General features: G+C 38.7%; 1 protein-coding gene across 9 annotated transcripts in view; it reads left to right on the top strand.

The window, feature by feature from the left end:
* Window positions 1-23,782, top strand: part of dock10 (dedicator of cytokinesis 10) — a 333,676-nt gene that overhangs the window by 99,029 nt on the left and 210,865 nt on the right. Inside the window, exon 1 of one of the 9 annotated variants that reach the window (XM_043702108.1) lies at window positions 3,912-4,070. The exons of the other annotated variants lie outside the window; for them this stretch is intronic. Within the exon in view, the coding sequence (XP_043558043.1) occupies window positions 3,963-4,070 (108 nt within the window). The 5' untranslated portion in view covers window positions 3,912-3,962. Of the gene's footprint in view, window positions 1-3,911; window positions 4,071-23,782 lie in introns of those variants that run through there. 9 annotated transcript variants of the gene reach the window in all.

Raw genomic sequence — 23,782 nt, 5'->3', positions numbered from 1 at the left:
ATTGTTTTTACTTAGTTGTGATATTAACAAGATGTTTAACAAATATTAATCCCTATCAACTAGAATCTCACCACTGCCTAGTGAGAAACACAGTACGCTGCTTGTGAAAAGCGTGGAGTGATGGATTTAGCTGGACTTGTCACCTGATTCTGTCACATATTTCGCCAAAGCTCACACCACAGACCCCTGTAAGATTCCACCATCCAATTTGGTATTCTGAAACGCTGACAAAATTTGAGCTATTTGGAAATCAGCACCCTAGCAACTCAGTTTTCAATATTTGTCAGATCAGCTCTTGTGTCATAGAACAAGTATGCTGTGATAAAATTAACATTGCCACAAAATATCTAAAAGTTTGAGAAAAAATGCTTTCATGGAATGTTTATTGATCACTTTGATCTTAAAAATGGGAAAAAAGTACTCCTCTATTTAATTTATGGATTTTATTTTGCAATTGTTGCTTTTTACTGAGATAAATATTATTTGGATAGTAGCTTCACCTATTAGTATATATTGAGTGCCATTAGTGACTATTTAAAGTACATAATATTTTTGCATTTGGCTTTCTGTGAAATAGAGACTCAGGAAATGCCAAATTAGTGATGTGCATGATAATGGACAAAGCTCAATATTTCCTGTCTACTTGCATAGTATTAAGCAAAGTATAATGTGGTTTGTAACATAAATCCCTATCATGGTTTAACATTTATAAATGTACTTTTAGTTATATACGATTATTTGGAAAGGTTAAAAATGTGCACTTCTCTGGAGTGAGGTCAAGCTTATTCATCACACAGGTTGTCGGAACATGAGATAACTACATTTGAATGCTTTGTGATTTAATCTAACTTGCAGTATTTTTGGATATTTGAGTAAGCTATATATCTATTCTGAATTTTCCACTTACTAAAGTAAATAATGTGATTTCCAGTTGAATTTATGTTCAATAATATTAGCTGACTGCAATCTTAACAAATCTGTACTTACATACCCTAACAGAGGGACTTGGTTGTCAGCCAAGTACCCATTTGTAATTCTGTAATTTAGATACAGTATTAACATACTTTTAAGTTTCCCAGCCAGTCAGGTAGGGCAGACATAATGATACTCTGAATCTGTCTAAGGAATGATATCTAGAAATCCTTTCAAGGTCTGATTAGCTGAACTATACAATGATTCCTGAGAATTCAGTAATCTGAGGAATGGGGAGGAGATCAACACTTCAACCCCAGGACTTCATCAGTTTCCTCATTTCCCCTTTCCCCACCTCACCCCAGTTCCAAACTTCCAGCTCAGCACCGTCCCCATGACCTGTCCTACCGGCCTATCTTCCTTTCCACCTATCCACTCCACCCTCCTCTCTGAACTATCACTTTCAACCCACCCCCATCCACCCATTGTACTCTTTGCTGCCTTCCCCCACCCTCCTCCCTTACCTATCACCTTCATCCCCACCCCCACTCACCTATTGTACTCTATGCTACTTTCTCCCCATCCCCACCCTCCTCCCATTTATCTCTCCACCCTTCAGGCACTCTGCCTGTATTCCTGATGAAGGGTTTTGCCCAAAACGTTGATTTTCCTGCTCCTCGGATGCTGCCTGAACTGCTGTGCTTTTCCAGCACCACTCTACTCCAGAATCTGATTTCCAGCTTCTGCAGTCATTGTTTTTACCTAGTGATGGACACTATCCCGTCTCTTTTTCTTAAGTGGGAGTACTCCTGTGGGATCTGTGAGGTCAAAGTGCCATTTTCTAACGGTGGCAGGAATAAGCCAGCTTGTCCAACCAAGCAGACTTGGATAGGAGGGCTGTAAAAAGCTACAGCACAAAGGGAATTTGGGGCTCTTGTGCATGATTTACAAAATATTAGCATTTAAGTTTGGTGGATAATAGGGAAGGCAAATAGACGGTTTGCCTTTACTTAAAAGAGAATGATGTATAAAAATAGAGATGTTTTGCTGACACTGTATAAGACACTGGCCAGACCATAGCTGGCATACTGTGAATAGCTTTCTTCGCCTTCTCTAAGAAAATAAATACTGGCATTGGAGAAAGTCCAGAGAAGGTTCACTAGGTTAATTGTGGGTATGGAGGGATTTTCTTTTGAGAAGACATTGAGTAGCTTTGGCTTGTACTCATTGGGATTTAGAAGAATAAGAGGGCACCGCTCTGCATGTAAGGGAACCTATATGTTCTTAGGGGGCTTGACAGAATATGTAAGGAAAAGTTGTTTTCCCTTATGGGACAATCTAAGTCCAGAAGGTTTCAGGTTAAGAGATCATCCATTTAAGACAAAGATAAGGAGGTATTTTACCTTGGAGGATAGCATCCATGGAATTCTTTACCACATAGGGCTCCTCATGGTTGGTCATTTCGTATATTCAAGGCTGGGATCGAAAGATTTTAATCAGTAATCAAATCAAGGATTAGGAAAAATAGGCAAGAATGTAGAATTAAGGATTATAGGATCAGTTATGATATATTGACTTGTGGAAGAAATTGCCGATTCCGATGGACAATTCCCTTGTCCCTGGAATCCTGTAAAAATGTCAAAGTCTGAGAATTCAGGGGGTTCCACTGAAAGTTAATAGTCACCTCAAAGAAGTTAGCCAGCTGGAAACTTAGTCTAACTCATAGGGAACATTAATCTGGTCCTCCAACTTAGCAACTTAGACCACCCAACTACACCACCCCAGACCCCTTACACCCCCAAGACCCTGACTTGGAGCCTACCCTCTCCCCTTCCATCGGACCCGACATCCTTTTGGGACATGGGTCTTCCCCTGTCCACTACCCAAAATGGCAGAATCCCATCCCGGACACTTAACTTCCCACTAGCCTAAGTACTGAATCACTTGCCTGGTAGCCAATGACCAATGCTCTAATTTCACACTTACATATTTCCCCTTTCACAGAGGCTGTCAAAATGTCTGTGCTGATGGACATTTAATTCACAAAATGCAGCACCTACTACTAGGTAAAATGGTTTGTCATCCCCCAACAATACCACGCTATGAGGACACAGTTGGATTGAAGGTATACTCTGCACTTTGGCAGCATTTATGAAAGAAATCTCCGCCAGGAATATGATTCTCTTTTCTCATGTAAATAACCTGTGGCTGCCACTCCTCAGAAAATCCAGTTCCTTTTCATACCTGCACACATGCCTGACCCCTCTTAACAGTTAAAATTCTGCTTAATGCTATTGCTCATCCATATTCTGTATTCAGTCTTATATGCTTTTTTTTTGTTCCTTAAATGTATGGAATAGGTTCTTACCCTGAAGTATTTCCAGTGGAAGGCTAATAAAGTTTTTAAAAACAGAACAATTTTACTCAACTTAGTGTTGGATATTTTGGGAATAATTATTAGTCTGGAGAATCGAATCCTGTATAGGACAGACTAACTCCAGTACCACTGTAAATATGACATGAAAACACTATATGTGATTTGTAAATATTCAGATTAGACTTCAGAAGATTGTATGGTGAGACGTTTTACTCTGGAGTATTGATGGATTTTGTGAAGGAAAACTCAACAGAAATTGTAGCCACTTCTCTACCAGACGTCATGTCTATGCAGTCGAACTGAATGATATTTTATAGTGCATCGTTACATTTGGTTCTTGACATTGTTAACTATTTTACCAGTTTAATCTGGCAAAGCACCAGGATTTATTTATCTGCTCTTAACAAAAAAGGTGTCAGGATTATTCTGTTACAAAAAATAATTGTCTGCAGTATGATCCGTATTGTGTCACCAGATAATGATGTGAGTTTTGGTTTTTGTTTCCTTCTGTACATTTGTACTGTGACATAGGTTTCTCATGTACATTTACGCACTTCCCCTTCCACAGCAACTGACTATGTAAAAGCAGATTGTGTATTCTCTTCAACCTGAGATTCTGCAGCCATTTTTAGATTGAATTGCCTTTGACTTTCCTGTGGATGTGAATACAAACATGAGTTTCAGAGTTAAAGTTTTCAAAAGAGATCACAGCATTGATTTTCGGAGAAAGCGAAGAACTCGGAAGAGAGTAGGTCAAGCTGAGGAACAGAGATTCAGTACAGTATGTATTAACCTTAATTTTCTGTAGAGCTTTAACAATATGACACTGTAATTATAAGAGACGATAGTGTGACTGGAATCACATACCTTTGGTAACTTACTTCTGGTGATAATTGAAATTTGAGAAAATAATTTTGGTTTATTTTAGAATATAGTATTAAAATTTCTTTGTGGTTACAAGCTGTATTTCAACTTGGAGCTTAAGATACAGGTGAATCCAATTGCACTAAGAAATTACATAGCTAGAATAATTGCCACATAGTTTGGAAGAGAAACCTGTACCAAATGTAAATCATTTGGATAGCTGTTTTTAAGACTTCTTCAACATTAGAATCAGATGTGTAGCATGGTTGTCGTGCATGTAAATAATTTGGCATGCTGTTTTAAAATTGTAGTGGTCTAGAATAAAACTGTACAAAGGGTTTGTTGGAAATGTTACTTCATTATGTGAAACAAGCAGCTTTGTGTCACAACACAGAATTTAGTTTATATTCAATGCAATGGATCAGTATCTGAATGTCTTAGAAGGGGATTTTTAGAACTGACTTATTTTCGTTCAAAGAAACAGAAAATAGAGTTAAATTGACCCTCTACATTTTGCTGTGAAAGAGGAAACAGTTACTACAAAGTACGTAAAGTCACTGATTTACTTTTTACTTTTAATTTATAATTTTGCACAATAATGTTACTTTAAAAGTTTAATAGTTGAAACAAAAGTTGAAATAAATGTGGATCATCATGTTAGCAGAATAAGTACTAGTTCATCTTGTGATTCTTTAATACGGATATGTACTTTCTCTTAACATGGCTTCCTGTGCTGATCTTATTTGTTTTTAAGCTGTAACTAACAGCTGTGTCCTTTTGCTTTTGACTTGTTAGAAGTGTAGGGCTAATGCATAAAATCTAAAATACTTTATTGGTCATTAAATAAAGCTTAAAATAATTGTGACCTTTGACAAAAATAAGACAAGTAAATTTATTCAGTTTTGAATGGAGCACTCCTGGATTTCCTATCTTGTTTTATGGTTTTCATTACTTGTGTTCTCATTTTGATACTGTGCATCTTTTTATAAAGAACTTGCACTTCAGATAAACACTCATTAAGGAAAGTTTAATTTCATCTTCAGGGCAGATTATTTAAAAAAAAATGTTATTACAGATTTTGTACCCATCAGGAATTTTTCATCCTGATGAAAGTATTTTGGAAAAAAAAACACTGGCTGCATAAATATCTGTGTGCATGCTGATTATTTTGAAATCCATGCCAAGGAAAAGAAACATCATTGACCATCTGAAGATTAATGCAAAACTAGGAGTAGATCTTGGTAAGCAGCAGGCAGGAGTGAAGACCAACAGCGCTCCATTAATTTGAGACTCAGGCTATTTTAATTCTTGAATCTCATCTATATTCTGCTGGTCAATGCATGATGTGGATATTGCATCAAACAGTTAAAGCATAGGTATATGAAGCCACCTTCAGGCACTCAGGTAAATCATGTGACATTGGCAGAGGGGGTGCGTAAAGGACGGTTGGTAAAGTCTCCTAGGCAACAATCCAGACTTTTCTTCAGAGCTGCAGGGAGAGTTGCGTCTCCTACACCTTCAGAGAGAAATTTAAGCTTTTTTGGCTTTTTTGGGCCTTCATTTGGGAATGAATAGCTATGGGCAAGTGGGGGCATGATAGTGCTCAGTCAGTGCATAAAATTCCATCTGAGTCTTAATCACATTGTAGGATCTATCTACCCATGCATTAATGAGGATGCAACCTGAATTAGGCAGGTACTTTGGCCACAAAAAAAAATCCAGTTAATGTCGCTGTGGAAGAGAATGAAACAAGCATAGGAGCTGTAAGTATTTCCATAGTGATTTTAACTATGTAGTACTACTATATTCACATCGGTTACAATGCTCCTACCTTCTAGTGACCCAGAAGTACATTTATTATAATTTTAACATGTGTACTGTCATGTTCCTGTGACAGTTAATTGATTATTTACACTTCTCACTTGATTATTGGCTTTTGCTGGTGATTTTAAATTTCTTCTCTCTGAATCTTACCTACCGGGTTCTCTCCAGTAATAATCAGCACTTTGAAACTGCAGTGAAGTTAGGAAGGGGAAATTTCCATTTAAATGTTAAGTTTCAATGCTGCTTAGATCAACAGTTTAAAGCAACAGAATGGGATGTTGCTGATTCCGGATCCATTAACCTTGTCCATGAGGGAAACCTGGCAGTGATGTATGTATAGAAGACACACTACTTTTAACGACAGTCATATCAGTCTGTATACAGTACATAATTCATAAAATAACTTTGGTTCAAATCTGTGTGATCTGCCTTGTCATTATATTTTGGCACAGATAAAGCCCAATTTTATTTTGGTAATGTGATTTTTGTGTTCATCATTGAGACTCTTTGTTAACAGTTGTGGCAAGAATGAAAGACTCAGTTTGAAAGGTCGAGGTTTAGTGTTTTATTCAACCAATTGCGGAAACCTGTTCTCTGTTTTGGTGGCTAACCCATAGAGATCTGTACTGACATCTTGGAGAAACTGGATATGTTCACTTCCTTCCCATCAAACCACTGAGGAAAATGTATGCTCACTCATACTGCTCCTTGCACTTCTTTGTGATAAACAGGTGAAGAGAAGTGAATTGGCTCCCCTCTTTAAACCCTCTCACTTCGCAACAAAACAGATTTTCAATATTTTTCAGTATGCAACTAGAACACACTCAAAATGCAGTTAGCTGGTTCAACACTGATGGAGACAATTGAAAGGCTTTCTTAAGTGAAAGGAAAAGGAAATGTATTGCTTTTATGAAGTAAAATAATAATAAAAAATCATCAGACACATACACAAGCTCAAGAAAATGTGTTTTTATTATTTAGTATCAAGAAGGAAAGTCAGGAATATGCAGATCAAAAGTCCGTCGAGTTCTTGAGGTTTGAAGTTTAAACTAAGATCATGTTGGTTTAATTGTTCATTTGTAATTTCCACAGTGAAATTTGTAGACACTTTTGAGTTCTTGGTGACTGGATGTTTCTCTAATATTGCTTTTCATTTGGCATTGTCTTCTTTGAGGCTGAAAAAAACACAAGGAGTAATAGAGAAAGCAAGCCTTGTGTTGTTCTTTTGTCTGTTCTGCCCAAAATACACCTTATTTATGTATTCATATATCAGGTTTCTTTGTTTTTATTTTCAATCGTGATAATCTGAAGGCTAGTTTCTCATCTCAGTATTTGAAACCTTCAGAAAAGTATAAATCAAACAGAAGATGCAGATCTGAATTTCTCCTTTAGTTAATTTAATGACATTAATTTTAGTTCAGGTTAGGTCTTTTTAAAAATGGTTTTATGAGCTTCTTTCAACCTGGTCATATGGTCACTGCAGCTATCTAAAGTCAGTGTTTCTTCTTCTTTAAAACCATTTTAGTCCATGAAACTTGTCAAGTATTAAAAGTTAGGTAATAAAAATTGAAAATTGATTTTTTTTTGTCATAAAACATAACAATATGCTACAGCCCTGAAGTCACTTTACCCACACATATTGCAGCAGAACTTGAAGCTAATTCCAAATTGCACTGTACAACGAACAAAATTAAACTTTCTACTATTTGTGTAATTGTCAAACGGCTTGCGTTAAACCTGGATCAGGTCTACATAATTAGTGATTAAAAGTTCAGAAAGGGACCATTTGGTCACCTATAAAGTATCTTGTCGTGATTAAAAGTTAAGATTCTACTAAGATTTAAAAATGGAATTGTAGATTTTGTTGTCTTTGCATCTGAAAGAGTTCATACTGAGGAGAGCCATAAGTACCACCCACTAGACAATTAACAGAAACAATGTTAACACTTATGGCCCAGTGAGCCATCCTCAGAATGTTCTGAAGTACAATATCAATGAATGAAACAGAGCATGAATTGTTGTATCTAATGATACTAAATTGAAAAAAAAAAACTTCATTATTTCTTACATGTTTGGTTGTATGTTATCCATCACGGTCAACTAGAAATATGCATGCCGAGCTTGATTTTGATTTGTCGTATCAAGACATATAGAAATGATTTATGCAGGTTGCATATTTGTTGTAGCTGGAGGCAATGTATTCTTAATCATGTAGTCTGGTCTTGAGAACCAGATGTTAAAATTTAGGAAAAGTTTACCTTTGGGAATATGGTCAAGAAAATATTTCAACTTTGCTGGTCTCTCACATAAGCCCTGAAGAAGGGCTTATGCCCGAAACGTCGATTCTCCTGTTCCCTGGATGCTGCCTGACCTGCTGCGCTTTTCCAGCAACACATTTCCATCTCAGATAATACCCCAAGTAATGATGAACCAGTAATGAACTTCAGAATCTACTACTAATATTAGACATATTTGGATTTTACTCACATCCTTTGACATGTTAATCAGAGAAATACAGGCCTTATAGAGTCGTGGAGTTGTACAGACCCTTCGGTCCAACTCGTCCATGCTGACCAAATATCCGAAATTAATGTAGTCCCATTTTCCAGCATTTGGCCCATATCCCTCTAAACTAATTCTACTACCTATCCAGATGTCTTTTAAATGTTGTAATTGTACCAGCCTCCACCACCTCCTCTGGCAGCTCACTGCATGAAAATGTTGCCACTTAGGTCCCTTTTATATCTTTCCCTTCTCACCTTAAAATCTATGCCCTCTAGTTTGGACTCCCCTACCTGGGAAGAAGACCTTGGCTATTCAGCCTATCCATGCCCCTCATGAATTTACAAATCTTTATAAGGTCTCAGCCTCAGTCTCTGACGCTGCAGGGAAAAGAGTCTATTCAGCCTCCCCATATAGCTCAAACCCTCCAACCCTGACAATATTCTTGTAAATATTCTCTGCACCCTTTCAAGTTTAACAACATCTTTCCTATAGCAGGAAGACTAGAACTGAATGCAATATTTCAAAAGTGGCCTAACCAATGTTCTGTACAGCTGCATCATGACATCCCAACTCCTATGTTCAATGCACTGTCCAATAAAGAGAGGCATATCAAATGCCTTCTTTACTATCCTGTTTACCTGTGACTCTACCTTCAGGGAACTATGAACTTGAACTTTTTTCTCAAAGAAACCTTGCTAAAAGCTTGTCAAAATGTCTCACTGTCCCTGGTCTGTACTGAGCCCCAAATAATCTGAGAGTTTGCAAAATCTTAGGCAGATCAATGACTATTGCCTAAGTTTCATTGCTTTCTAGTTCCACTCTGCCCCAGTTAAAATGTCCTAAGGGGTCCTAAGGAGGCTGCAGACTGCTGATTTTGGTCGCCTCCTTACACTTCTTGTTTGCATACCGCCCTCAGCACGTGGTTGGAAATCTGTTTTTTTTTTGCTTGTGGTCAGCACTGAGCAGGTGGAAAGTCCAGGAAAATATTTTCACAGATAGGGGCAGGGAAATGCGAGCATCACAAAACAATATTAGAATTAAAGAAGCCAATAGCCTCAGTAACATTTTATAAACTACTTCCAAAACGAAGTACTTGTTTTATCATTAATTTGAGTCAGAGGCATCATGTTGAAATAAGGGGAAAAATGGAAGAAGTATTGAATTAGTTAAGCCTTTAGAAGTTTCACCATGACTAGTTAAGAACACCATTGGTGGTGGCTTTTCAGCTTCCCTGTTTGAAAAAAATATAATTGCTAGAATACTATGGATGTCATAGAAGCGAAATGAGCTAATATTACTTTAGGATCAGAGGGAGCCTAAATCAGCTCCATGAATTGTGTTGTAAGGGAGGAAAGGACAGTAAAATGTGATGGTGGATCAGAAAAAAAGATAAAACAAATTGTAAAATATTTTCTATGAGTTCATTCCAGTTTTAGCTATGAGCCATTCTGTAAGCAAATATTTGACTTTTAGTATCTATTTAATTTTTAAAAATGTCAATACAATTATTAATTTGATATTGAAGTAACTTTCTGGTAAAATCCTGGAAAAAGGAAAAAAAATGTCCTTGTAGAAATGACTGGGAATCAATGTTGGTAGAATAGAATAGAACAGAAGCCCTACAATGTGGAAACAGGCCATTAGGCCCAACAAGTCCACACCGACCCTCCGAAGAGTAACCCACCCGGACCCATTCCCCTACCCTATTACTCCTGACTAATGCACCTAACCTACACATCCTTGAACAATATGGGCAATTTAGCATGGCCAATTCACCTAACCTGCACATCTTGGGACTGTGGAAGGGAACCGGAACACCCGGAGGAACAGGTACAGGGAGAATGTGCAAGCTCCACACAGACTGTCATCCGAGGCTGGAAGCAAACCCGGGTCCCTGCCGCTGTGAGGCAGAGGTGCTAACCACTGAGTCACTGTGCTGCCCATTGGTCTTGCCATTTGCTGTATTATTCAGCAATGAAGCAAATGTGGAACTTGCATCCTCCACTATGAACTTGGTCATGGTGAAACTGGAGGAACCATCTTAATGGACCATAATGGTCCATTAGAAATAATGGTCGAGGCAATGACCCAATCAACTCCATTTTTGTGCAGTTCTGGACAACAGGCAGCCCACCAGTATCCCGTATAGACAGAAATTTAAAGTTAACTGCTTTGGACAAGAATAGTTAATAAAATTTGGAGCTGGAAAAAGCACAGCAGGTCAAGCAGCACCAGAGAAGCAGGAGAGTCAACATTTCAGGCAGGACCCTGCTCCTCCGATGCTGCTTGACCTGCTGTGCTTTTTCCACCTCCATACTTTATCAACACTGACTTCCCAACACCTGCAGTCCTCACTGTCTCCAAGATGGACGTGAATAATAAAAGTAAAAATATGACTGACAGATATTTTCTGTTTCCTAACTTAATAATTCACATATTAAATACTACATATTATTTTATGCTATTCTGTCTTACCTTGTTTGTCAATCATCTGAGACATTTCATGTCTGTTATTTTCTATTGCATTTTAATGTAAAATAATTACACTATAATTAAAATGTGTTTTAAAAGATTGAACTTAACATAAAAATAAATTTTAGCATTTCTGATCACCTTTTCATTTTGAACTTAATGATTTTCTGCACCATTTTGATTTCCGTTCTACTCTTCTACATCTCTTGCCTGACTAAATGTTAAAAGTACTGCTTTACTTCCATTAATGTGTGCTGAATGCATTCTTTTAGTTTACATAATAATGATGTAATATTACATTTGTTAAATTCAGCTTTTTAGAGAACATAATACTGTGTCATGTGTCCTGATAAAATATTTGAGTTTGCATATAAACTCTGCTTGATATGCAATTTATGTAATCTTTCAGTCAAATACATGGCTTAGCTCAACAATATGAGACTACCCATAATTATTTAATCAGTTTCTCTTACTCTTTGAGGCACTCTGTTGTATTACTGGTTTTTTGTAGCTTCTAAAAATCAGTGCTGGATTATAATGACGCTGACATGAAAGCATTAAAGGAAGTAATTAGTTATTACTAGTATGCATTACTGTTCATCACTAAAGTATTCATAATTAAGCCTGACTATTTGTAAATAAATCCACACACATTGAAGCTTCAGGTTCATTTCCGATTGTGACTGTGGTGGAGAACCTTGCATGATTTGAAATTGTCTCCATTCCCTTATCTGGTGTTGTGCATTTACCAGAGGCAGGTTTGAGAAGAGGATTAATTTCTGCACCATTGGATCAGGCAACAATTTAACCTACTCAAGGCTGCAATTAGGAGCTTTTTTTTAATCCTCCTCAGCATTTTGCCAGCTGAGTGCTCACCTCCTGCAATGTGCTGCGATGCTAACTGAATAGAGTGCCCCCCCTTCAACAGGCTGGAAGTAAGTTGGAGCAAGAGGCTTCATATATCTTTGATTGGGGCCTCAAGCACGAATGACTACAACTGTGTTTGTCCTAATTCCAAGAAAAGGATTTTTCATTAAGCCCAATGGAACTGCTCACCGTTATTAATTTCCAATTGTTGTGCAGGTCAGCAAAGGCACTTCCACAATAGGAGTCACCACTCCAGGTGGGGCTGCTAATGCCCGAAAGCTGCTATCCCTCTTATTAAGACCCAGTGGAATAGCTTGTTGTAAATTGAGCTGTCTGCTATTTGCATTCTTTAAAGTTGTTTTTAAGGTATGCACAGTTCAATAGTTTCCCTGACCTTCAGACAAGATTAGTAGAAAGCATGGAACATGTTTCTGTACTGAACAAGACTTATAATTTATCATAAGTGATTATTCAAGACCTTCAGATAAACTATTGGCCTATAACACTACGAAATAAAACTGTAATCCCTTTGTAAATTCCTTTATAGAGATACACAGAGTCAAACAAATAGGGAAAACAGATTATTGATGAAGGTGGAAAGTCAGTTCAATAGGCATTGCTTCCTAATTCTTGAGATAATCCTACTTTAGCTAGCCAGGTCATTGGAATTCTGTAGTTGTTTTTCTCTCTGGAAGCTTTCACTGGTTTGTAAGGATTATGGAGTGACTGATTTGCTTGGAAAATGTCGCGAATTGTTTCAATTCAAAAGTAGCAGCTGCCAGCAACTGCTCCAGGAATGGCAATTAATTTTCATCTTGGTTAAATTGAGCTTTTCTCTACTGCAGAGAATAGGCAGCTTCTATTCTTTCCCTCTCTCTATGTCTACCTCCATAACTTGTTTCAATTTCTAACCTGCTCAGTTGGTGAGAGCCACTCAGCTTCACTTGTAAACAACTCCCCAGCTCCTGATCATCTGCATGTTGCAGGAACCCATAAGCCACAAAACATTACTGTTCACATCAGGTAACAAATTTCTTGCTGTGAAACTATGCAACCATCCTGGTAAATATCTGTGTTTTTTTTAGCAATGGTTCTTCCAACTTGCAGTGCACGGTTTTTGAAGACACAAGCAAAAGAATCATATTCTTATACTCTGGGCCGGTAGTACTGAGAGTTTTCAACAAACTTGGAGGGAGCTAATAGAGGAGGCGGCGTTCTTGAAAATTGCTGAGCTGGTTATCTGCTGTCAAGTGTGGCCTGAAGACTCCCATTTGATCTAGTCATCAGAAAAATCAAACTTACCCACATGCATAAATGAGAAAAAATTTTGATTCTGCAACTTGTGCCTTCTGATGGTGGTGAAATTGATGCTAGAAGCACATAAATTATTTATTAACAACTTCTTTATGTGAATGTTAAAATGCTAATTTTGGTCATGGATTATTCTCGGGTCCAGCTAATGTCAGTTGTCCCCAAATTCATTGTCTCTGTTCCAAATAATGTGCCTTGCCTTAACCTCAAAAGTACATCCTTTTATGTAACAAAGTTTTAGAGAAGCTCAGCAGATTTGGTACCATCTATAGGCAAAGAAACAGAATTAACATTTCGAATTCAATATGACTTTTCTAGTTCGGATGAAGAGTCATATCGGATTTGAAGCATTAACTCTGTTTCTCACACTACAGATTTCTGAGTTTCTCCAGCATTTCTATTTTCAGTTCAGACCTCCAGTATCCACAGAACGTTTTACCTTTATCCTTTATTGGAAAAATGTTGCATTTTCTCTTCTCTCACACTAGTCATCGTGTGACTTATCTGTGTAACATTCTCAACATAATGGAATGAATATTTCAGCCTCTTGATCAGCAAAGACCAGATGTGTGACTGAAGATACATGATGGGGATCCTGCAGAAGTTCTGACACATGGACTTACATAGGAATTGCCAGAAAATTCAGCTTCTCGCCTTCTCTGGTCATTCAGCCAACTTTGAATGAGTTAGTCAGGGATTTCAGACTGTACATACCTGGGGAGTTAACCAGGGCATGTTAGACAGGTGAAAACATAGTCTGACACCTGGGTAACAATACAACTGGACCATCCGACATTCCTCATCTACACCTGACTCAAACCAAGTACATCCTAATCTATCCACCACCCGAATACCAACACCTGAACAAAAACACCACAGCCCAACCTATCTACTCTTCTTACCTGACTATGCCCCAAGCCAAGTAACCACCTAATCAGCTGTTCACTCACCCATTGCACAATTGCCCGCTTGCACACCTCATCAGCATTCACCCTTTTACCCCTCACCCACCTACTGTCTTAACCACCTCCCTACTTCCCTCACCCACTTTCTTACATGCCACTCATCTTATCCAGCACACCTGCCAACTGTCCTACCCAGATCACCCACATACCCATTTATCTATTCTCTCATCCACTAGCATTCCAAGACTTGACCCTTAAACACATGATACAGCAAGTACTGCCAAAAAAGGGGGGTGTTTCCTATTCTTCCTTGACTTTACTTTGCTCCAGTGGAGTTTCCTGAGGGATGCTGAGTTGTGCATTTCTGTGACAACAGGAACTGGAAGACCTTGGAGAAATGTTGAGTCAGTTCATTTTGAGCACAGCAGCAATCCAGTGAAGATTGCAACTTCTCAGATAACCTGGGCTGACAACACTTTATAGCCTACACTTACTAAGGACTACATTGAGATGATCCAAAATAACCTTCATGTAGAATGTTTGCAAATGTTGAAGGGTTTGAATCCACACCTCATTTGTGAAAGATCACTGTGGTACCCATTTCCCATATCTTGATTGCTTAATATAGTAGACAAAGCGGAATTTGTTTGTTGGGTGGCACTGTTAAGTTAATGTGAAAGTACAAAGGGTGTTTCCAACATGGGGAACTCCTTGATATTTGTGTCAGATGTCAAGCAACAGCTAGGCATTGTATGTAACAAGAAAATGAAATATTAATATATAGTTTCTTCTCAAAAGCCTCATTTTATTGCTTGCTTAATCTGAATATTACTTGTTTGGCAGCAAGCAAATTGGAGCAGATATAAAACATTGCTTGAACTAAACCTGTCATGATAAATGTGCACTTAAAAACAAAGGTATTTTCAAGATGGTTCTACAAAAAGAAATCCCAGCGTTATTTATCATTTTTACTCATTTATTTGACTTGAGTATCGCTGGCGAGGTCAGCATTCATCATCCATTGGCTTTGAGAAAGTGGTGATGACCCGCCTTCTCGATCTGCTTCAGTCCGTGCAGTGTATAGGTTTACACAGTGTCGTTAGGAAGTTCCAGGATTTTGACCCAACAACAGTGCAGGAATGGCAGTATTGGTTATTGTTTTGGAAATTATACACTTTTGGTTAGTGGTAATGATTTCGGATGGTATTCAAATGAAAATCACGCAGCCTGTGTTCCAGTTAATCCTTGCTTGAGGATGGGGTGTTTCCAGGGAAAGCTTGATAAGATTGTCACCAAGAATGTTGTGGTGTAACTATGGTTTAAGAATCAAGCTGTGTTGTGTGCAACTAATTTACAGCAGTTTTAGATGAAACATTGTGATACATGGGTTTGCTCAATTATATGCTCAATACTTTCCATGGTTTATCAGAATACCTCCTGAAACCCTCTGCCATTTATTAGTACCATTGCCTTGGCTCCACTCCCTGAAGTAAAAGATCAGCTTGTGCAGAAATCCTGCAATTATGTAATGCGCTGAGCTGGATTTACACCACAGTTTAAGCATAACATGCCTTGTGTTATGAGTATAACAGAAGTTTCTGAAGTTTGTAATTTTCTCAGCAATTTTAAAAAAAGAAATCTTTGAGATCTGCAGTTAAAGTGCTGCCAATCTCAGTGAACCCAAAATGTTTAACTCTATTAAAACAAAATAGTTCTAATCTTTCAAGTCTTCCTTCATAATTTTATCTCCTCATTAAGGCAACAGTATTTTTACCTCAGTTAAGATCATGCAACAAAGTTTGGTGTCAGTGACTTCATGGCATAATTCGAGATGTTATCACATATGTTTTACAGAGCAATTTAAAAAAAAAGGTTTGAACTCATTATCACTTTTTAGCTGAACCTCTTGACCACCCAGGTGGGAATGAAAATCATAGAACAGCTTTCTGAATGCATCAGTTTCCTGAATGCATCCGGAAACAATTCATAGGAGTGTATCATCAGAACAAGGGAGCAAGCATATTTCAAGCAGTTTTACATCTTTATACTAATTATGGCTGTTTTAATTGAAACGATTGCTGCAGAATTTAAGAAATTGTTACAGAATTCAACCAAAATGCACAAACGGTTCTGGACACGTTTCTGAATACCACAATGCTGCCAGGTGCATAAGATGTGACTTTCAGACTTGTGGCTTCCTCTTCTCTTTCTATTCAGTTTTGTGTAAAATGCAGTTTACATTACAAACACACAAACTTCATGAGTCTCATTTGGAAATTGTCTTTTATTTTGTTGCAATTTCTAACATCTCCTTCCCTTCACAAATATTTTCCCCAAAACATACTTTATTCATAACATTTATAAATGTACATACCTTGACCATTCATAGTTGACATTACATAAATCAGTTTTGTCAAATACTGTATGTTACTCATTACATTTACAATTATATTTAATATTTTCAATGCTTATTACGTCTCAAACAGAGAATAAGGATTTTTTTCAGTCATTCCTGTACATGCTTTTCCTCAATCTTCAACTTGATAACTTGGTCTGGAGGAACTCCGGCGTAATGAAGGATGCTTTTTGGATTGCCACAAAACTTTCTGATCTTCCGTTGTTGCAGACCAGCACATTCCCAGGTCCAGGGCAACGTGCTGAGAAAAGAACTGAAGCTGCCACAGATGCATTACGGGGCAAGACTAATTTCTAAGGCCCTCCAACCACAAGGTATCCAGAGGCTGGAAACTTTGAAGTAAAGAGGGTTTTTAGTCATTCATGATGTTCATGCGTAACCTCAAGTCTGACACACACTACTGATACTGAACCATTTACTATGCAGTTCCATTTAAGGTAACTATGCGAAAGAGGAAATTGAAGGTAACTGGAGCTGAGGTCATCCATTTCCTAACTGAGATTATTTTACATCAGTGACAAAGAGTGACCAAGTTTGACCTTGATTGTGATAGATATGTGATTGATGCAGGACTTTAGGGTATTTTGAACAGGAAATAGGTCATTCAACCTACCAAACCGGCCCGATGACTCAATACAATCATAGCTGATCAAATGCTTCAATGCCTTTTGCACACCCCATCTGCATAAACCTGAATGCCATCGGTAATCAAAAATTTACCAATCTCTATCTTAAACATACTCAAAAGACTGTGTTTCTCCCGCCCTCTGTGACAGAGGATTCTAGTTCACAACCCACTGAATAAAAAAAAACTCTCCTCATATCGGAACTAAGTGGCATCCCCCTTACTTTTAAACATGAGCTTTCCCAACCAGAGGAAACATCTTACCTGCAGATACCATGTCCATCCATTTAAATATTTTCTAAGTTTCAATTTGATCGCCTCCTGCTCTGCCTATGGACAGCTCTTGAGCAGTTCTTGGTCTTGAAGATGCTGTAGGGTAAGTACAATAGGAAAAGGGCAGTTCTGTTACCAGCCCTGTATTTGAACTTTTATGTTTGAAATAGTGTTTCATGACAAGCATGCATTTCTTTTGTTAATTCACCTTGTCAGCTGGAAAGCTCCTGAAAGACATAATCTCTTCTGCCCTGCATCAGATGGAGAATGGTGCAGAAGGATGTCTGCGTGGAGGGAGATTATAGAAAGAAGTGGAATGGAGATTGCCCTGAGAATGACACTGAATGCTTTTGCCGCACCACTCACTATCCTGAAATGTAAAACCATCTGCAAGGGCTGTTTTGGGATAGTATAGGGTTGGCTTGCCAAATCTTATGAGGAACCATCCCTGCAGCTTTTCCCTAAATTCCCACCAGCATAAGCTCACATCCTGAAAATCATCTGGCACAAATAGGTTATCCAAATGCAAAACTGTCAGTTCCTTTCCTGCAAGGCTAATTATTCTCATTCTGTTATTTTGTGTTGCTGTTCTCCTGAACTTGATAGATCAATGGCTTCATCTACAAAAATTGTCTGAAGCTTTAGTTTTTTTTAATAGCACACCTTTTAAAGCTTCTGTTCTGGTTAAATTTGTTGATGAGTGTTCAAGTGTAGCGACCGAAACAAATGCTTGCCCAGCTGGTGGATTAATTCAGTGTAAAGAAACGTCTAATAATTACTTGGAAAAAAGACGGTTTCAACTCATAGATAATAAGGCAGATTGTATCAATTAAAGTGAGACAGGGGATCCTGGACATTATTGCCAGGCGCCTTCTCCCCCTTTACTTAGAGGACTTGTCTTCAATATCCACAATACCAAATGCCTTAAATTAAAGGAAGTGACAACATTGCTCTAAGTGGGAAGTTGGGGTTTTAGCACAGTTTACTCATGTTAAGGAAGCCACATCGCTGTCTGATTCATGCATTAAAGGGTCATGCATTAATACCAGAAATGTTTCAAAACAGTTTATTTTTGATTTGAAGCAGCTGAGCAGGCTTTCTGAAATTTGCAGTTGGTAGACTACATCTGCTAATCTCAGCAGTGACACTTTCTTTAGCTGATGCACCATTTTTAAAATCAAAACTAAATTTATAACACTTAACACACTAAACAGTTGAATGTGGACACACGGGACACAGTGGACACAGAGGACCACTCAAGGAGAAAATCTATTGATTCCTCTGCATTACCCGGAAAACCCATGACTGCCGATGTCCCCAATTGATTGTTTTTGCAGTTAATATATTGGTCTTGCTTGTTTTTCTGATGTTGCTGTTATCTGACGGGGGTCCTCGGTATAACCTGGTGGCCTCAACTAAGAAAGAATTGCATTTTAATACCTTTCTTTATATGGCATATCTTTACTCACAGTAGGTCAGCCAGGCCGTACCTTTTAATGAATCGGACACTGCTGAATGTTGGTTGCATCAACGTCGTTCTGCTGCTGTCACGACCTTTCACATCCCTCCTACCTTCCTGAATCTATTTGATGCCCCTCCACTTATAGGGACAACACCCTCCTGTGGTGGCAAAATCAGCGGGATTTAGGATAGACACGTTTGGATGCTGAGGTAAAAACAATGACTGCAGATGCTGGAAACCAGATTCTGGATTAGTGGTGCTGGAAGAGCACAGCAGCTCAGGCAGCATCCAAGGAGCTTCGAAATCGACGTTTCAGGCAAAAGCCCTTCATCAGGAATAAAAGATAGGATAGTGAAGAAGATGTTTGGTATACTTTTCTTTATTGGTCAAAGTATTGAGTACAAGAGTTGGGAGGTCATCTTGCGGCTGTACAGGACATTGGTTGGTTACTGTTGGAATCTTGCGTGCAATTCTGGTCTCCTTCCTATTGGAAAGATGTTGTGAAATTTGAAAGGGTTCAGAAAAGACTTATTAGGATGTTTCCAGGGTTGGAGGATTTGAGCTAAAGGGAGAGGTTGAATAGGATAGGGCTGTTTTACCTGGAGTGTCAGAGGTTGAGGAGCGACCTGAAAGAGGTTTGTAAAGTCAAGAGGGGCATGGGTAGGGTAAATAGGCAAGGTCTTTTCTTTGGGGTGGGGGAGTCCAGAACTAGAGGGCATAGGTTTCATGTGAGAGGAGAAAGATATAAAAGAGACCTATGGGGCAACCTTTTCACGCAGTGAGTTGGTGCATGTATGGAATGGGCTGTCAGAGGAAGTGGTGGAGGCTGGTACAATTACAGCATTTAAAAGGCATCTGGATGGGTATATGAATAGGAAGGATTTGGAGGGATATTGGGCAGGTGCTGGCAGGTGGGACTGAATTGTGTTGGAATATCTGGTCGGCATGGACGAGTTGGACCGAAGGGTCTGTTTCCATGCTGTACATCTCTATGACTCTATGACTCGAGGTGGCTGTCTAATAATCTCTACCTTTTGCAGCTAACTCCTTCAGCTTCCAAATATATTCCCACTTCATATTATTTTCTGAGTATACCATTTCCCTTTGTTTGTCTTGACATTTCACATTGTATTTCTTTCCTTCAGAATTCTCCTTGAGTGGCTTGAAGGATGGAAATAAAGAAAGTGCCTGCAATTACTTGCAGAATGTTCGTTTAGCACAGTTGGTTACAGTGTGGCCAAGAACCATGCCAGAAGATAGCACTCTTTCAATTCTAAATTGAGGAACAATTTCAGTAGTCACGTGATAGAAAAAAACAGAAGCTACCCCTCCTTTCCTGGGCAGTGATTTCTTTCCTGCTGTATTTGACTACTTATGCAGACAGAGCTGTGAACTTCCACTTTAGCAAGCATAGCTCCCACATTCCCAGTTCCTTCTTACTCTTTTCTGGGCACCCATTAGGCAAATGTTTATCAGCTTTAAAATTCTGAGGCACGCAGACCATTCTGGGTTCAGATCTCACACTGGTCAATGCCCACCAACTTGGAGGGGGGGCAGACCTTATGAGAAGTGGAGATGAATATGCCACCTGTGTATTTGCCATTGATTTGAGGATGGAGGGACGGTTCCTGAAGAAGGTGGTCTTCATGGCTCACTTCAATAGTGTTCAAGAATCCTTATTGCAAATTACACAGATTATAACTAGACTTCTTTGTAGTCTATTCATGTTTCTCTTCCGCATTTACTGGTGGTCTTTTTTTTTGGTTAAGCGAATGGATCGTGGTTTTTCGGGCAGAGATGATATAATTTCTGGCCAGATAACTCTGCTGATGCGACAATATTGTATCCTAATTTCTTTCCTTTTTGCCAAAGCTTTAAAGAGATTTGCAAGTGTTGTAATTCTAGTTCACTTATGTAAAAACGATAACATTAATGTTTCTATTTTCCAAATATAGTCCCTACAACAACATGCATTCCCTAGCTACCTTACACCCTGGCAACTTCTTGAGAGAGGCTGAGACTCTGGTGTGTAACTGTAAGATGACCTGCTGACTATCCATTCCTATCATCACTATTTCCACCTTATCATTGTCACTGGGAGGGATGATGAGGGTGAGAGGGATGAAGTGGAAGCAAGCAACTGCCGTACTGTTAGTATCAATTGAATAGCCTTTTCCAGTATTTCAGAAATCAGTGGCACAATGTGTACGATACAAACAAACAGCAGCATTGCCATTTGCTGCTGTTGAGCTTGTTCTCAACTGAAAAGACTATGAGACATACATTTCCCACTGTGAGGTTACCCACTCTCATCTTGTGTGTCAACTTGGGAGAAAGACTATGTTGTTCAGTAGATTTCACAGCATTTGGGTTAACCTTTCTCATTGACACTTCAACTATCTCATCTGAACACTTGCTAATACCAGCTGGGGCAGTCACTGCTGTTTTTAGTCCATCTCCTTAAAAGTTACATGAAAGTGGGCACACATCACAAAGCCAGACTTTCCAAATTTAGAAAGATCCTCCTTCCTTCATCACACCTCTTCCTTAAAAACCACCTCCACAGTATTGATAAGGTTACATTCGTACTTTCATTACCCAGTCATTGACTGTGGTGAAGATACTTTCCTGGAAAATCAACTGTTAAAACTTTAAGTCAGTCATAGAAAACTAGGTTGTGAGTGTAACTGTCGGTTTACTTTAGTCATGGGTGAAAATCACAAAGATTGTGGCCAACTGTTTTGGCTGCCTATTTTTTTTTCACATTTGCGATTGCCTTCTTTGTTTAAGCAAATGGATAGTAGTTTTGATTAGATTCCCTACAATGTGGAACAGGCCCTTCAGCCAACCAGTCCACACCGACCCTCCGGCGAGGAACCCACCCAGACCCATTTCCCTCTGACTGATGCACCTCACGCTATGGGCAATTTAGCATGGCCAATTCACCTGACTTGTACAACTTTGGATTGTGGGAGGAAACTGGAGCACCCAGAGGAAACCCATGCAGACTCGGGGAGAATGTGCAAACTCCACACAGACAGTTGCCCAAGGCTGGAAATGAACCTGGGACCCTGGTGCTGTGAGGCAGCAGTGCTAACCACTGAGTCACCATGCCATCCTGGGTCACAGATGATGTCATCTTCTGATGGGACAACTCTGCTGATGTCATAGTTTTGTATTTCTATTTCTTCCTTTATTTGCCACAGCCTTAGACAGAAATGGAAGAGCTATTGTAATTCCCATTCACTTATGCAAAAATGATACTATTTTCTGAAGAATAGTCACTGGAACCAAAACATTAACACTGATGTCTCACCACAGATGCTGCCGGAGTAGCTGAGTTGTTGGCCTCCATTTGTATTTTAACCAATAGCCGCATTAAGGGTTGTCCCTGCCTGAACCCACTGTACTGACTTCTTAATCACTGCTCCCACGTCACTCCACCTTCTCACCACAGCCACTTACCCTCAAGGCTGGTCTCCAGCATCAATCCCAATTGATTGTAGTTACAGCAGGGGCTACTGCTCCCAGCAGGGCAGCTGTGTCTGGAGCTCCCTGCTAAATTATTGTCAGTTCTCAGGTGACTGGAGGCGGGTTTGACCCTGAATAAGGGGAGCACAATTTACTTTAGCTTCCAGCTTAAGCAATGGCTCAGTTTAAACTTTTCACCCTTGTTCTCAAGTCCTTCTACGTCCTCACTTCTCTGTACCACAGTATTCCTGTGCATTTCTCACCCCCTCCTGTTTTGCTTGATGGTGCTCCTATGAGGTACTTTTGATCATTTTTACTATATTAAAGGCTCATTACTATATTACAGTTGTTGCTATTTTATGAAACTTATTTATAACCCCCTAAGAAAATCGAAAGTATTTTAATGTCTCCCACTCTGATGAGATTGTTTAGCTGGCAGCAATGAAAGTTTACTTGAACTGCTATTATCCAATATTCTTTAAATTCTGACTCACCATAAATAATGTAACAGAGATCCTTTACCCAATAGGTAGACAGTTAGGGCTGAATGTCCTGCATATGCACCCTTGATGCAAAGCAATACACACCACAGTCAGTATACATGCAGCCCTGATAATGTTCTGAAATATATTCCCAGAGTGTACGACTCTGTGCCACAACCTCAAAAGCAGAAAGTGACTGAAATTTTCAAACCATAAGGTCGTGTAGTGTAACATGCTGGCAACAGGAAGTTAGGGCTAATGTTTACGTTGTCTACTGGAACTGCTGATTTGTTTGATACAAATCAGTTGAAAGCCAGAAGATACTAGTGATATAATGTTTGAATCTTAGTAGGATGGATTTTTTTAAATGTGTAAATGATTATATGTATTTCATTAATATATAATTTTTTTGGTGTTTTTATGAGCACTAAACCACTGATATGTTAAACAGTAAGTTTTAAGTTCTGTCTAAAACCTCACAAGCCACATCCTGCCACTTCATCTTAACTGACTCCTTGGTGTTTTCTTTATAGTCTGCTAATGGTTGTTAAAGGTATACTTCCCCATTCAAACCTGAATAGGCTTCTTCAGTTGACATACCAGCTCACATTTTGTGGAAGGCAGTTTGAATGCTGTGGTTTAAGTCAATGAGAAATATTGAAGGACCTCAATTTTGCATTATAAATTTATTTTAAAATCTTTGATGCAAGTAAATTGATAGCTACAAAAGAAAGGTGTTATTAGGGCCTCTCATAGGATATTTCCATTTTAGTGTGGAATGAAATTCTGTATTAGGCAACATTTTGACACATAAAATGAGTTAATATTTTCTTCAAGAGCCTGATTTTCATTACAGGTACAATAAAAGCTGGTAGGCACATTGAATACATGTTTCATGTCTTTTAAAAGGGTCTATGATAACGCATTTTGCTTTTACATTACTTTGGTAAGTAGATTGTAGTTTTGTAACAGCTGATGTGAAGTATAAATAGATTTGAGTGTAGATTTGCTCAGTG

Source organism: Chiloscyllium plagiosum, chromosome 13 (assembly GCF_004010195.1).
Source record: "Chiloscyllium plagiosum isolate BGI_BamShark_2017 chromosome 13, ASM401019v2, whole genome shotgun sequence".
NCBI lineage: Eukaryota > Metazoa > Chordata > Chondrichthyes > Orectolobiformes > Hemiscylliidae > Chiloscyllium > Chiloscyllium plagiosum.
Note: the sequence above shows the minus strand (reverse complement) of the source record. Positions and strands in the feature narration are given on the sequence as shown.